The sequence below is a fragment of the Citrus sinensis genome, chromosome 3, assembly GCF_022201045.2.
Source record: "Citrus sinensis cultivar Valencia sweet orange chromosome 3, DVS_A1.0, whole genome shotgun sequence".
NCBI lineage: Eukaryota > Viridiplantae > Streptophyta > Magnoliopsida > Sapindales > Rutaceae > Citrus > Citrus sinensis.
Genome location: NC_068558.1, coordinates 38,186,130 through 38,200,540, shown reverse-complemented (window position 1 = coordinate 38,200,540; position 14,411 = coordinate 38,186,130). Strand labels below are relative to the sequence as shown.

The following is a 14,411-nucleotide window of genomic DNA, read 5'->3' as shown; positions in this document are numbered from 1 at the left end:
TATATTGTGCAAGCAAAATAAAATTGAGAAGGGAAAAAATAAATAGTTTAATTCTATTTATATTTATCTTTAAATGTAATTACACTATAACAGGATTTTTATAAGATTAATGAAGGGGTGCTAATAGTCCAACTCAAAAATAAAATTAAATGATATTTTATTTTACACGTACAATCAATCTATTCATACTTTACTAGGCAAAGTAATATTATTAATTTTAAAAGACAGCAGCTTATTTCTTTGATCTTTATTCTTGCTCAGCAAGCATAGGTTGACGTAGGAAGCTTGGAGATTACGAAAGAATACCAATGTCAGGGAAAAAGAGAATCCAGTAAATACTAGTTGCTGATATGAATATTTATTCGATCTTTATTCTTGCTTGGCTAGCATATAGAAGTGGGAAACTTCGACATTAATTACCACAGAATGCCAATGTAAAAGGAGGAAAAGAGAAATCTATTTACAAAATTTCCTATAAAACAAAAATAAATTAAAACAATAATAGAGTTTAAAGTTAGATTTTTGTCGCGCCTTATTTTATATACACTCGCGCGCACGCACACTCATATACATATATGTAATACTGTCTTTTAGAATAGGAGATGAAGGTTTCAACTAATCTAAACTTGAATATAAAATGTAATGTATAAAAAAATCTATACCTTGTAGTTTTTGTAGTTACTTAAATTTGATAATCTATAAGTGGAATCAAAATCTATTGATATTTTTGAAATTATGTGTGTGGAAATAAACAAAATTTTAAAATAAAGAATCATGATAGTGAATCGATTTTCATACAAACCACTATTTAAACGAGTATTAACCACTTATTTACCTTATTTTCAACTTATTTTAATGATTACTGACCACTTTTTCACCTTATTTTTAACTTCGAGATTTCAAATCATCTTATACATTTCACATTGTGACAAACTGACGGTTTTTTGAACAATTTATTTGGCAACATTTTACAAAATTTGCACCTAATTGGATGAAAATCTGTTGCTCACGTCTAGAAGCACAACTAATTTACACCTAAACTGTTTGATCTCTGTGACATCATTCTACGAATTAACGTGGTAGCTCAGTTGGTTAATGTTTGTATAAAAGGACTCGAAAAATCTGTGTCATTAAATTTTGCCCCAATTAGCCACTTGGCAACTGTAGCTCTTAAATAAGACAAAAAAAATATATACAAATAAAATAACAATTAGAAGTCGTATTATTTTACATTTTCTCAAGTTATGGCATAGTGTGTTCATTTATAAAAAAAAATACATTCCTAATTCTGTAATTCAAAACTTCAATATTTACAAGTAGTGTCAAATCATTTTAGGCCCCCTTTGGGACATTATATGTCATTATATTATTGTTTGTTTCAAACTATATATTAATATGTGACTCTAGTAATATAGAGTGATCTTTTTAAGATTCGGGTCCTAAATTCAAGGCTCACATTTTTTATAAGGCACAATAGTAACAAATTATCCATTCTTGTTTTGGGAACATATTCAGTATGGATAGACGAATTATATCCGTGTTTAAGAAATTTAAAACAATTAGGGAGCCGTCGATGTTATTACCCAACTCAAAGATTCAAAAAAATTGGGTAATAATGCGAATTAATAAGTGGAAGGTTTGAATATTAATGTAAATTGTGGACAAAAAATCTTGTGTTTAATTCCTTGTCCGTGAAGAAGATTTCTGTTATAAATGACAAATGGGCCTGCAGTTGATGATAGATAGCTACTGGGTTTCTCCTTTTTCCCCAAAGAAAATGGCTACCGAAGGGGCACCCAAGTAATCCCTCTATGACTTCAACATCCAGGTGTTTATTTATTCTTTTTGGCTATGAATTTTTATGCTTTATTTTTATTGGTTCCACGCATGTTTATATATTAAAGATCGGCTTTGGTAAGATTACTGATGTGGGTTGTTTAAAACTGCTCCATTGAATCTATCAAGAAACAAATGGATTCTTCGGCAAAGACCCAAACAAAGCGCACGAGCAAGAAGAAGACGAAAGAAAATGAAGAAGAGATTTATTTATTTGCCATGCAACTAGGAATGAGCAGATTATCACCTGCAGCGATGTAAGCAGCAGCAAAACTTGGAATGGGAGTGTTTGAGATTATGGCCAAAGCAGGTCCACGGGCTAAACTCTCGGCAGCAGAAATCGAAGCACAAATGCCGAGCCACAACCCCAATGCAGCGGTGATGCTTGACCGTGTGCTTCGTCGCTCTCTTTCATCAGCTGGTGATGACCGCAGGCTACAACGTCTTGCACCTGTGGCCAAATACGTGCTTCGTGCTTAATCAAGATGGTGTTTCGCTCTGTCCCCTCATGGCCCTGGCTGGAAACCAAGCCTTACGAGATATATGGTTTGTCTTACAAACATTTAAATATCTTTCATTTTTCAAATACCCTATATTCTTTGAATATAACATTTTTCCCAATCCAATCGTCAGTATGTAGATTTGAAGCTAATAATAAAAGGCACGAGAAAGTCATTTGAAGGATGAATCCCATTCAATATAGATTATGGAATAGGGAACTATGAGCACGCAGGCCTTGATTCTAGATTCAATGAAGTTCTAAATACGGCAATGTTGAGTCACAATAGCATAGTATGAATAGAATTCTTGACTATTACAAAGGCTTTGAGAAAATCAAGCAGCTGGTGGATGTAGGTGGTGGGTTGGTGGCCTTGGAGTCACTCTTAAAATAAGTACTTCTAAATATCCTCATATTAAGGTGTTAATTTTGGACCTACTTCATGTTATTCGAGATGCCTCATTTTATCCTGATACATATGCTTTCCCACTAATGAACAAGTTCGGCCATTAAATATTTTTTATTTGGATTTTTACAAACTCAATAATATTAATTTTATTAATCCACGTATATGTTGTAGGTGTGGAAAGTGTGGGTGGAAAATGTTCCAAAAAATTCTAAATGGGGATGCCATTTTGATGAAGGTTAGTTTTCGAAGTAATTTATAGCAAATGTTTATATAGCCCTTACAGTTTAAATCAATTACCTATTTAATCTCTATATTTTAAAAATTATCTAAAATGTCTCTGGCTACGACAGGGTTGCTGATAACTAATGCCAATCAATATTAGTTTTTAATTCTGCAGTTGATACTTCCTAATTGGGACGATGAGCATTGCTTGAGTTTGTTGAAGAATTGCTATGAGGCTATTCCAGGAAATGGAAAGATAATTATTATCGATAGCACGACAGTGGTAATTCCTGAGGCTACACCAGCAACCAGAGAAGCCTCTTCGATAGATATAATTATGTTAATGCAACTTTCAGGAGAAAAGGAACGAACCAAACAAGAATATTATGGCATGGCATTGACAGCCAAAGATGGATTTAAGGGTGTCAATTATGAAAGTTTTGTGTGTAATTTTTGCATCATGGAGTTCATCAAGTAACTGTTACATGCTTGCAAGCTTAATTATGGTTTTAATTATTAGTTATGATTCTCGACCGAAAATAATATTGGCAGTACTGCGACATTTCCTCCATTAGCTTGATGCCGAATGCACATTTTTCCATCATAACTGCTATTAAGGAATTGATGAACATACAATGGCTCATTAACATAAAGTACATATATCGAGAAGCCAATTTTGCTGCAGATTCCATGGTGAAACTTGCTGGTTCCTTACCCTTTGGTCTTCATGTATTTGAAAACCCCTTGAGGGGCTTGGTTATTGGTTATGTCATTATATGTATGAGACCTCTATTCTCCGTTCTGTTCTGGCCTAGTGTTTACTAGGCTCCAATGCATCAAAAAATAAATAAATTATGTACCATGTGTTAGATTTTCTTTTTTTATCTATTACATATTGATGCTTTGCTTTTAAATTTTATTTGATACCACTTTAATTAGTTTTTGGACTTATTTGTTAAACATATGAAGTCTAAAATTTTATTAATTTAAGATATTTTTTAAAATTTGTTTGTTTGTTTTGTAACTAATATATGATTTTTACACACTTACATTTAGATAAAATAAAAGTGAACTTTTATAATTTTTATCTGAATCAAAAAATATCTCAAGTAAATATTATATAAAGAAACTCTATTGAATATAATTATTTCTTAGATTATTAAACTTAAACTTTTTTTTTGTTTCGACTTATAAGAAATGTCAAATAATCATGTTTATGATTTTTTTTACAACAATAAATAAGATGCCATTTGGATTTCAAATATTGAAAAAAGAAAAAAAAACATATTATTCAGACATTTGTATTTAAATTCATTTGGACTTAAAATCAAATTCAAACTTATTTGGATTTCAAATAAAAGAATTAACACTACGGTAGCGTTTGTTTTTTTGTCTGAAATTTGAATAGTCTAAATTTAGCTGAATTCTAAATAGGTCTTAATACATATATATGAATGGCATGCTTATTTTTCTTTTTTCAATATATGAATATAAGTGTTAAGTTGTTTGTTTCTAAAAAATAAAACATCTAAAATATAAATATTTTGACGTATATAACCTCATAAAGATTAATAATACTTATATTTTATTGATTAAATACATAACAAGTTATAAATAAATTATTTGATTAGTAAAAAAGAAAAATTGATAATGTTTATCTTAACAAAGCATGAAAAAATAAAATATATATCTAGCACATTTTTTTTACATTAATATATGATATTTATGATGTTATTTTTAGTATATTATATTGATATTTTTTCTTGTTAATTACAAGCCATCAAGAATTTTTTAATCAATTGAATTAAAATTAATGTATTAGATAAAATTCAAAATTTATTATAAAAATAGTAAATATAAATATAAAGAGATGAACTTATTATAAAATACACTCACCTAAAGTTCTATTATTTTTAAAATTCTTATTCACAAAAAAACGTTTAATACATGCATATTAGAAAAAGTTATAAATAAAATATAATAAGAGAATAAGTTATATAATATAAAATAAATTTATTTAATAAGGGTATTTATGAGAGAATATTAAAGTTTTATTAGATGTTTTATCATTCATATAAAAGACGGAATATTAACTTTTCCACTAGACCTAAACATCATATAATCAAACATAAGTAATGAAAAATAAATAAATTATAAATTATAAATATCTAAAATAAGTAAAATTAAGACTTCAGAGACAAAAGACAAACAACCCCTACCTTTAATAGATTTTTAATACCTAATCATCACTGGTTTTGCAGGATAAAATGACCATTTTCACATACAATTTGATTATTCAAGACCAACTAACTAATTTATCTAATTTTTGCCTCTTGACACTGTGTTCGTTTTTGTGACGGGGATGAAAAATGAGGTATTAAATTCTATAAAGAACTAAAACGATAAAAAAAAAAAAAAAAAGTTTAGGAGGAACTAAAATATTGCTCTTTTTCTCTCTTTATCGTAACTCAATCATTGGTGTAATTGGTCCATTTAAAAAATGAATGTACAAAGTATTGCACTTTTTCTCGCTTATATAACTCTTGCTCATTTTAGATCTTCACTTCTATGCATATTTCTTTAATCTTTATTTTTGCTTAGCAAACAAAAGTTTAAAGTAAAGATCACGATTGCGATAGATTTATTATAATGTGGTAATTTTCCCATGCTTGCCAACATATGTGCCCAAGCGAATTTTCTAGTATTCATTTGGCCCCATTTTACATGAAGATCCTAAATTTCGTACTTATTGGACTAACATATTCTGATCACATTTAGAAGAAGAAGCACGTTCACACCGTCTCCGGGGTCATCGTTTACAGACGTGGCAGCTTACAGTTGGTTGATATTTATTCGAAGAAACTGTGACTTTAATTTTGCCACAACCAGCGGCTTGCCAACTGTACCTCCTAAATAAGAAAACAATGCGCAATAAAATAACATCAATTAGGCTAATCACATGAATTATATAAATTTACTTCTTTGAGAGGGAGAAAAACGCGTCTAAATATTTAATTTGTGTCTATTTTAATCATTATTTAATGAAATAAAACTCTAATAACAAAATAAAATTCACAAAACACATACATTTTACTTTTGAAACTTACAATTTTATTAGCAGCATCCTAGAACAGCAAAAATATATTATAATATAAGTCGTAACAATTGCAAACTCACTATTTTGATTTCGGAACCTATTCGGAATAGATAGACAAGTTGTATCCATTTTTCAGAAATATTAAACAGTTAGGGGGCCCAATGTTATTACCCAATTCAAAGATTCCGAATAGTTGTCAATTTCACATGCTTATCTCTAGAAGGAAGGTTTGAATATTAATTTAAATTCTTGACAAAAAATCGTGACTTTCTTTGTATACAAGAAAGATTTCTGTTATAAATGACGCATGACATTGCGTTTGATGAAAAATAGCAACTGGGTTTCATTCCTCTTTATTGTGTTCGCATTTTTCTTGTATTTTTACAAATACCCATCTTCTTTTTCTGCAAAGAATATGGCTACGCAAGAGGCTCCCAAGTCCATCTATGACTTCACTGTCAAGGTATTTTTTTTTTCTCCGCTTTTTTGGTTATGAATTTTATGCTTTATGTTTCGTTGTTTTCATGGAAGTTTATGTATTTAAGCATCAGCTTTGGTTTGATTGCTGCTGTGGGCTGTTGTAAACTGCTCCATTGGATTTATTAGCTTTTCACGTTTTGATTGTTAGTGATTTGTTATATATTTTGATTTTATTGATAATTTGGTAGTTGATGTTCTTAAGAAATTGAGCACCACATATATTTTATGTTTTGGTCTGTGTCTAATTTTTGTTCTGTTTGGACCCTGAAAAACGAAAAATGATATATAAACATCTTACAAGAATCGGCGATTTTGAAGGGCTCTGACGATATCTGCATATGCTCTGATAATTGGGTTCAATTTCAGGATATTCGTGGAAATGATGTGAGTCTAAGTGGGTACCGTGGGAAGGTTCTCCTGGTAGTGAATGTTGCTTCCAAATGGTAATGTAGCTTTATTTCTTCTACATTAAAATGTCTTGATGAACATTCCTATGACATGGTAATACTTTTAATCTCCTAATTGCATTTCCAATCTTTATTTATGCCATGTAGGCGCATATTATATACTTCATGCTGTGTAAACTTTGCTCACCCCAGTTTGTAATATGATTGAGGCAAAATTAGTTGCAATTGTCATCCCTATATTTTGTATTGAGGCTGAAATTCAGTGTTAGTCAGGTAGACACCATAGCTTAGCGTTAGAAATACTGCAACATCTTGTATCAGATCTTATGCTGTCTTCTCTAAATTCTCATACACAGGCATGGCTATATAATTTCGGTTGATAGATGCACTGGGAATGGATTTCAGAGTTTGAACAATTGGAAGTAACATAGAAAGAACAGAGCTTATAATCTGCCTCAAACATAATATTGTGGCCCCCCCTTGATCTAGTTCATTTCATTTTCGGCCACTAGAAGTGACACAATTTTCTTCCCTTCTGGACTATGGTGAGGTGTTTTACACAAATTAATAGGTTGGGTAACAGATATGCTTTGCTCAATATAGAATGGCACTCTGGTCACCGCTGTTGTTTAATAAAAGAAAGTTGCTGTTCTCCATCTGAAACTGAATGCAGAGAGTGATAATCTCTTTTCCAAGGCTGAAGCTTGTCATGTGTCTTGCGCTTTAATTAGCTAGCAAGCTACAGGTTTTCTTGCTTGATATCTTTTGTGTTTCTCATGTTTATATTATCATTCTTTGCAGTGGCTTAACGCAATCTAACTATAAGGAACTGAATGTTTTGTATGAAAAATACAAAAACCAAGGTCTGTATTTCATTCTTGCCCGGCCATGTAATAAGTTTGTTGAGTTCCATAATGTTTCCAAAGACTAGAATTTAGTCTCCTAAACGAGCAGAACTGCTAATGCAGACTTTGAGGTCCTTGCGTTCCCTTGCAACCAGTTTGCAGGACAGGAGCCAGGAAGCAATGAGGAAATTCAGGAAGTTGCATGCACAATGTTCAAAGCTGAATTCCCAATCTTTGATAAGGTAATCCTTTATACGCAGAAGACCAGTTCAAAGTAAAAGTTTCTTCTCAACCCATGTGCACAATGTTTTAACAATTGCTTTACTTTGCTATGGTAGATTGATGTGAATGGAAAGAATGCGGCACCTATTTACAAGTTTCTAAAATCAGAGAAAGGAGGATTCCTTGGAGATGCAATCAAGTGGAATTTTACCAAGTTTCTGGTTAATAAAGAAGGGAAGGTTGTAGAGAGATATGCTCCTACAACATCACCTCTTAAGATCGAGGTTGGAACAACGATTCCTCTTTGATAATTGCTTAATTCTCACTTCTCAGAAAGGCTTTCAAATGTCACTAATCAATTATTGTTCATTTCCCCTTGCAGAAAGACATACAAAATCTGCTGGGATCATGTTGAATACAAGGTTTGAAGCATTTCAATAAGAATTTACTTACCATCATCATTGTTACTCTTTCTTTATTTTAGCAAAAAGAGGTTAGGATTTGGTAAATATAAATTAAGCCTTATGCCTGGTTGGCCTTGTTGCTCAAGATTTATAACTTACATTTCCACAACAATGGGGAAATGAATATCAATAAAATGGGGTTTCAGGTTTGATCATTACTATTGAATTTGCAGAACCATGCATCTATAGTTGTTCCATAGCAGTTAACATGAAATAAATCAGTACATTAGGGAACCTGTTAAGCTGCAAAAGCAAGTTTAAATAAGAGCTATAGTGACTTTTATCAATATGGTTCTTAATTAATTGATGTTGAAGCTACTGTTTGTATACTAATTAGTGATCATTTTAATGAGAATTTTGTGTGCTACATTTTTTTTTCATTTTTTATTATGCAGGATGCTGTGAAGATTCCAATTTCATGATGTAAGACCTGAAGCCTCGTGTATGTGGGAGGATTATCAAATTAACAGTTCGTGGTTAATTTTATTATGTATTTTGTGATATGTTTGCTCCAATAATGCCCAAAGAAAGAGAATGTTTAATAAATAGGTCAAAATTTCAAAATATTTTACCCTTTTCAGTCGTGTGGATCTGTGTAATTATATTCATGGCATGCTTGTAAAAGTTGGATGATCGTATGAATATATTCATTTATTTTTATTTTTAGGGCATTTTCATTCTTCTATATGCATTTAGTAATTTGAAGTAGAATATAGTCTTTTTATTTTTAATATATTCGGGCTTCTTGACTCTGACTAAGAACATGATGTGGGCTCCTTCAAAATTCGTAAGAGAGGCGCTACTGGCACCCCTCTACTTCTCTTATAAAACCACTTTTCGTTTTGTATTTACAATTTTATCCTCTATATTCAAAGAAAAAATGCATCTAATCAAATTCACTTCCAATTATTTTATTCGGTCGTTTTGTCTATTACAAATGCCATAAATTTTACAAAGACAAAAAAAGAAGTCGATTGTAAAAGAGTAAGAATTTGATATTAACTAAAATTTATTCCAATTTGTGTTTGTAGCCAAAAAAAAAAAAATTGTAAAAGTTTTTATAAATTACTAACTTTATGAGCATGTTAGAAGACAAGCAAACTTGTGTTTATTTTAATTAAATAAGTTAAAAATACATACATTTGAGTTAACTACGCCCTCTTTATTTGTTTTGAAATAGGTAAATGTACTTTTAGATTGCTTTTGGCTGTGGACTTGAAGAAAGAGCCTTACTAGTTGAGGGATTAATTGAGGAAGTTATCTTGGAAATTAAAGATAGAATATAAGGGGAAAGGGGGTTTGATAAGGATAATGGTGGGATGCCAATAGCATTACTCAATTCAAAAGTTGAAACTTAAAGCTTAATTAAAGGCCTTAAATCTACAAAGGGGCTATTTTCACTATATAAAAAAATTTGAACACCTATTTGTTCAAGAGTAATATTTGCACCAATTATAAAATTTATTGTCAAATAAATGAGTCATGCACAATAATAGTTAGGATAATAATTGGGATTTAACTGCTGAGGTCCCTAACATTATTGTTCCTGAAATCATCCATTTATTATATTTTTAAAATAATCTTTTACTTGGGATAATCTTAAAAATGATCAAATCATCCTCAATTAATCTCTTTAAATAACTTATGTTTTTTAACTTTACTTGATCAAAAAAAAAATTCTTGTTTTCTTCCCAGCCAAATATATGAACAAAAAATCTCCGGAGCACAATATCCACCGCAAACTATGGGCCCGCTATTGCTGGGCAACAGTCCCAAAAGGACTGTATATCGATCATTTGAATAATGAGGGAACACAGGAATGGAGGGACTGAGTGCCGTTTTGGGTTAATTTTTTTTTTAAATAAAAAGTATTGAACTATTGGTATTTTTTAAAATCCTCTTAAAACCGACTTTTCGATTATATTCTATTTAATGCCAAAAATATCTTCTTCTTCTTTTTTTTCAAATAAGCCCATTGTTGAAAACCTTCTCTCTGTACAAAATTAAAAAGAGTTGAACTATTGACACCCCTCTATAATCCTTATAAAACCCCTCTCATATTGCAATTACATTAAAGGACAAAATAAATATAGTTATACTATTATATTTCTCTTTTCAACTCTTTACACCATAACAACTACACCAAAAGTCTTTTACAAATTTTTTTTTTACTCACAAACAACTTTTTCTTGAGAAATTTACAAAACTTATTTTTAATTGAAACTTATTTTTAATTTTCAAAAATAAATAATTTTTTTAAAAAATAGTTGTTTGAGTCCACTTTAATTTACAAAACTTTCTAAACTTATTTTTAATTTAAAAAATAAATAATAACTATTTGATTCCACTTTAATTCTACTTAATTCATACATGTATTTGGTTTTTTTTAGTAAAATATGTATGATTTAATAATTCAAAAATTTATAAAAACAATATTTTTAATTAGAGTTATCTGGAAAGAACTGAATTGTTTTTCTTTTTGAATTAAAAAAACTGAAAAAATGAAAAAAGATATTTTGGGAATTAAAGTAGGTTTTGGTAGAAAAGGGGTTTGAAAAGAAAGTTACAGGGTGCTAATAGTCCCACTCAATTAAAAAACATTAACTTCCAAAAAAATAAAAAATAAGCAATATGAAAAAAAGGAAAAATATTACTGATTTAAGTTTGTGCAAATTAATTGTATAGATGAGTCTAAAAAAGAAAATACAAGAAAATACAAGAGAAAAAGAAGTAAATGTGATTAAATTAGTTTTGGATTGCAAAGGATGTAAAACTAAGCTTTATCAGTTTATTCTCGAGCTACAACAAATGATTCAACCTAAGCATAAATTTCAAGTTCATTATCATATGAGTGTTTGATCACATGGTTGAAGATATTCCAAGTAGCAAGATGTTATCTTTGATTTTTCATACAACATGTAGATTTTTTAAAAAAAAAAATATGACATGAAGAAAATTCACCTCCTTCAACTGCAGTGGCCGTTTCATTCTTCAAAAAATTTCACTACTCTGAAATTGAAAATAACATTTATTTATTTATTTATTAAATCAAGTTCTTAATCTTTTCTTTGAATGAAGGGGATAGAATTTACCTTCACACGTATTTTTTATTTGTAGAGAAGTTGTTGACGCGACTTAAAAGTGATTTTTAACTCCCAAATATAAGAGTGTCTTATTATATTATAATTCGGTGAGTCCGATGTTGATCCACAAAGAAATGATTTAATTTGTTTATTTAAGTTTATCAAAAAACTAAAAATTAAAATTAAAAATATGCAATTTAATTTAAGAAAAACTAGGAAATTGAATTAGTTAGAGTTATGGATCCACTCCTAGTAATAAATACAATTTAACAAATTCTTTTTATTTTTATTTTATTTCCCAAAAGATTAATTGCATAAATTAAAATAATTTTCCCATGAATTTTATAATGGATTAAGAACTTAATGTGCCAAAAATCAACTTGTATACAATAAGTCAAAATACCATTTTTCCATATTTTATACTAAGATATTAAAAATTCATTGTGCCAAACTCTCATTTTTGTCTACAACAAATCAAAATTTCAAAATATAAAATATGGATAAAATTAAATAGAAAATAATTCAATTTTTACAATTAAAAATAGAATTTGATTAAATCATTTTTTTTTACTAAGAGTTTCGCTTTCCCCTAACTATGAATATTTAGCTAAACATTTTTGAAATAAAGGAAATTATTAAAATTGAAAAACACATAATTAAAAAAATAGATTTTGAAAATTGAAATAAAACTAATTTTATTTATTGAAAATATATTACAAAGAGAGATGAGAAAAAGAATTTGGGGGGAAAGAAGAGAAGAGAAGGTGTGAAGAGGTGTACCCCCCTCTTTATTTATACTAATACATGGTAAATTCACACCACACAAACAAATAAATCTAATTACATCTTAACCTTACATTTGTCCCACTAATAAAACATAAATATAACTTGATCTACTCAAGCACATCCAACACATTCCACTAACAATTATCATATCTAATATGATAAAAATTTATAATTTTACAACTACTACATTTACCGTGGTAAAAACTTAAAAATTTACAACAAAAGTTTTGGATCCTCCTCAACAATGACATAATTTCTCGGACTTTCGGAATCCAAATTTGACATCCGTACATTTGTTTTAAGCCTCAAATTGCATGAAATTATTACTTTTACCTACTAAATACACAAAACTACACAAAATTAAATATTTGAAAAAATACTTAGAAATTCACAATAAGTTACACAATTACAAATATAAATTACATTAATAGCACATAAGAACATTTTTACCCCCTAATAAACATATAATTTTAACACTAATCAGTTGTGATGCTTGTTGATCTTGAATCTGACGAGGTGAATACCAGAAAAAGGCACTCTGACGCACAAGTTAGTGTTTTATTAAGATTTAAGGGAAGAAGAAGAATGAATAAGATTTAGTATTTTTTTCTTTAATAAAGAACAATAGTCTTGGAGGCCAAGGATCACTTTCTCATAAAGGTGGTTCTATTTATAGATGGTCGGTGATATGGATTTAAGGTTTTCCTCTGGCCTCTCTTCCCAATGACACATGTCACCCATTATTATTGTGTATGTGGACGTGAATTTGACCGTGGGGAAACAAGCATACTTATTCCTGTACTTATGTGTTTCTCTATATTGTGGTGACTTTGGGCATGATTCCCTTAGACCTCAAAATCCAGAATTATAATGAGTTTTTTGCTTTTAGTTAATTTCACAAGTTCCTGAAGAATTTTATCTTGAGTGTTATTCCACTAGAATAGATTGGATGTTATTTTTTTCGGAATAGTTTCTTTCCTTTTTTTTTATGGACACATGATGCAATTTGGTGCCTCTAGAATATCGCACCCACAGTAAGCATCATAAAATTTTAGTAAAAATTAACTATGCTTATGATCGATAATCAATGGGCATTCCATTTTTATTTGATAATTGATATGATCTATAAGGTAAATGAATTGAGAATTCGATTTTTTTTTTTTTGAATTGAAGCATTTTGAAAAGTAGAAAAAAAAAGTTCTCATGTCTATTTCTACCAAAACATTGTTGTCCAATCACATAAAACAGGAACCCTTCCACTCCTATGATATCAATGTGATATTTTGGAATATATAGATTAAAGTGAGAGAAAAAAAATACGTGGAATTATTTTTATTTGTATATGTTACTAAATCTAATTGTAATAGAATAATGGTTTTAAAAAAAAATTGATGGAGTGCCAATAATCCCACCAAATAAAATAGATTTTAAAAACCCAACCCAAAATGACAGCATCACTTACCGTTTCTAGCTTGCCTTTGTTTTGGCTATGACCAAATATTATTACTATTTTGCGAGCAATTACAGTATAAGATCATTACATGCACCCCATTGGTACACTGTTTTTGAGCTATAAAATGGAGGGTGAGACTATTTGTATCATAAAATATATTTTGAATATTCTTTTACGGTGTACTCGCATATATAAAATTTAATGATTCTACACACCCTTTCAAATGTTAAAATAGTCCTTAGCCAAACCTCTTCAATATATATATTAACCTTTTTATCCAAACCCATAACCAAATCTTGCATCTTAGCAAACCAAACGAATTGTTAGTATTTTGGCTTTATTTCTTTCTATAATAACATCATTATAAAATAACAATGGGTAAATGCTCCAATAGTCCCTATATTTTAGGTTAAATATATATTTAGTCCCTTTTTAAAAATTATATCAAGACTTAGGTAGCATTTGTTTTTCTAGTTTAAAATCTGAATGGGTCTAAGTTTTTATGAAGTCTGAATGGGTTTGAATACAAAATTTGAATTACATGTTTATTTTTCTTTTTTTAATATTTGAATATAATTAGCATTTTTTATAATAAAAAAATCTTAAAC

General features: G+C 29.5%; 1 protein-coding gene across 1 annotated transcript; it reads left to right on the top strand.

Moving 5' to 3' along the window:
• Nucleotides 1-6,326: 6,326 nt before the first annotated feature.
• Nucleotides 6,327-9,147, top strand: LOC102620890 (probable glutathione peroxidase 2). The gene is made up of 7 exons (XM_006494122.3): nucleotides 6,327-6,526; nucleotides 6,910-6,986; nucleotides 7,752-7,813; nucleotides 7,919-8,037; nucleotides 8,134-8,301; nucleotides 8,400-8,439; nucleotides 8,877-9,147. The coding sequence occupies exons 1-6, from the start codon at nucleotides 6,371-6,373 to the stop codon at nucleotides 8,430-8,432; spliced, it is 615 nt and encodes a 204-aa protein (XP_006494185.2). The 5' UTR covers nucleotides 6,327-6,370; the 3' UTR covers nucleotides 8,433-8,439; nucleotides 8,877-9,147.
• Nucleotides 9,148-14,411: the final 5,264 nt, after the last annotated feature.

What these genes read in the sequence shown, in the direction of transcription:
- LOC102620890 (XM_006494122.3), top strand. Translation starts at nt 6,371, where the DNA reads ATGACATTGCGTTTGATGAAAAATAGCAACTGGGTTTCATTCCTCTTT. An exon ending in TCTATGACTTCACTGTCAAG is followed by an intron (nt 6,527 to 6,909) that starts GTATTTTTTTTT and finishes GTTCAATTTCAG; the next exon opens with GATATTCGTGGAAATGATGT. An exon ending in TGAAAAATACAAAAACCAAG is followed by an intron (nt 7,814 to 7,918) that starts GTCTGTATTTCA and finishes CTGCTAATGCAG; the next exon opens with ACTTTGAGGTCCTTGCGTTC.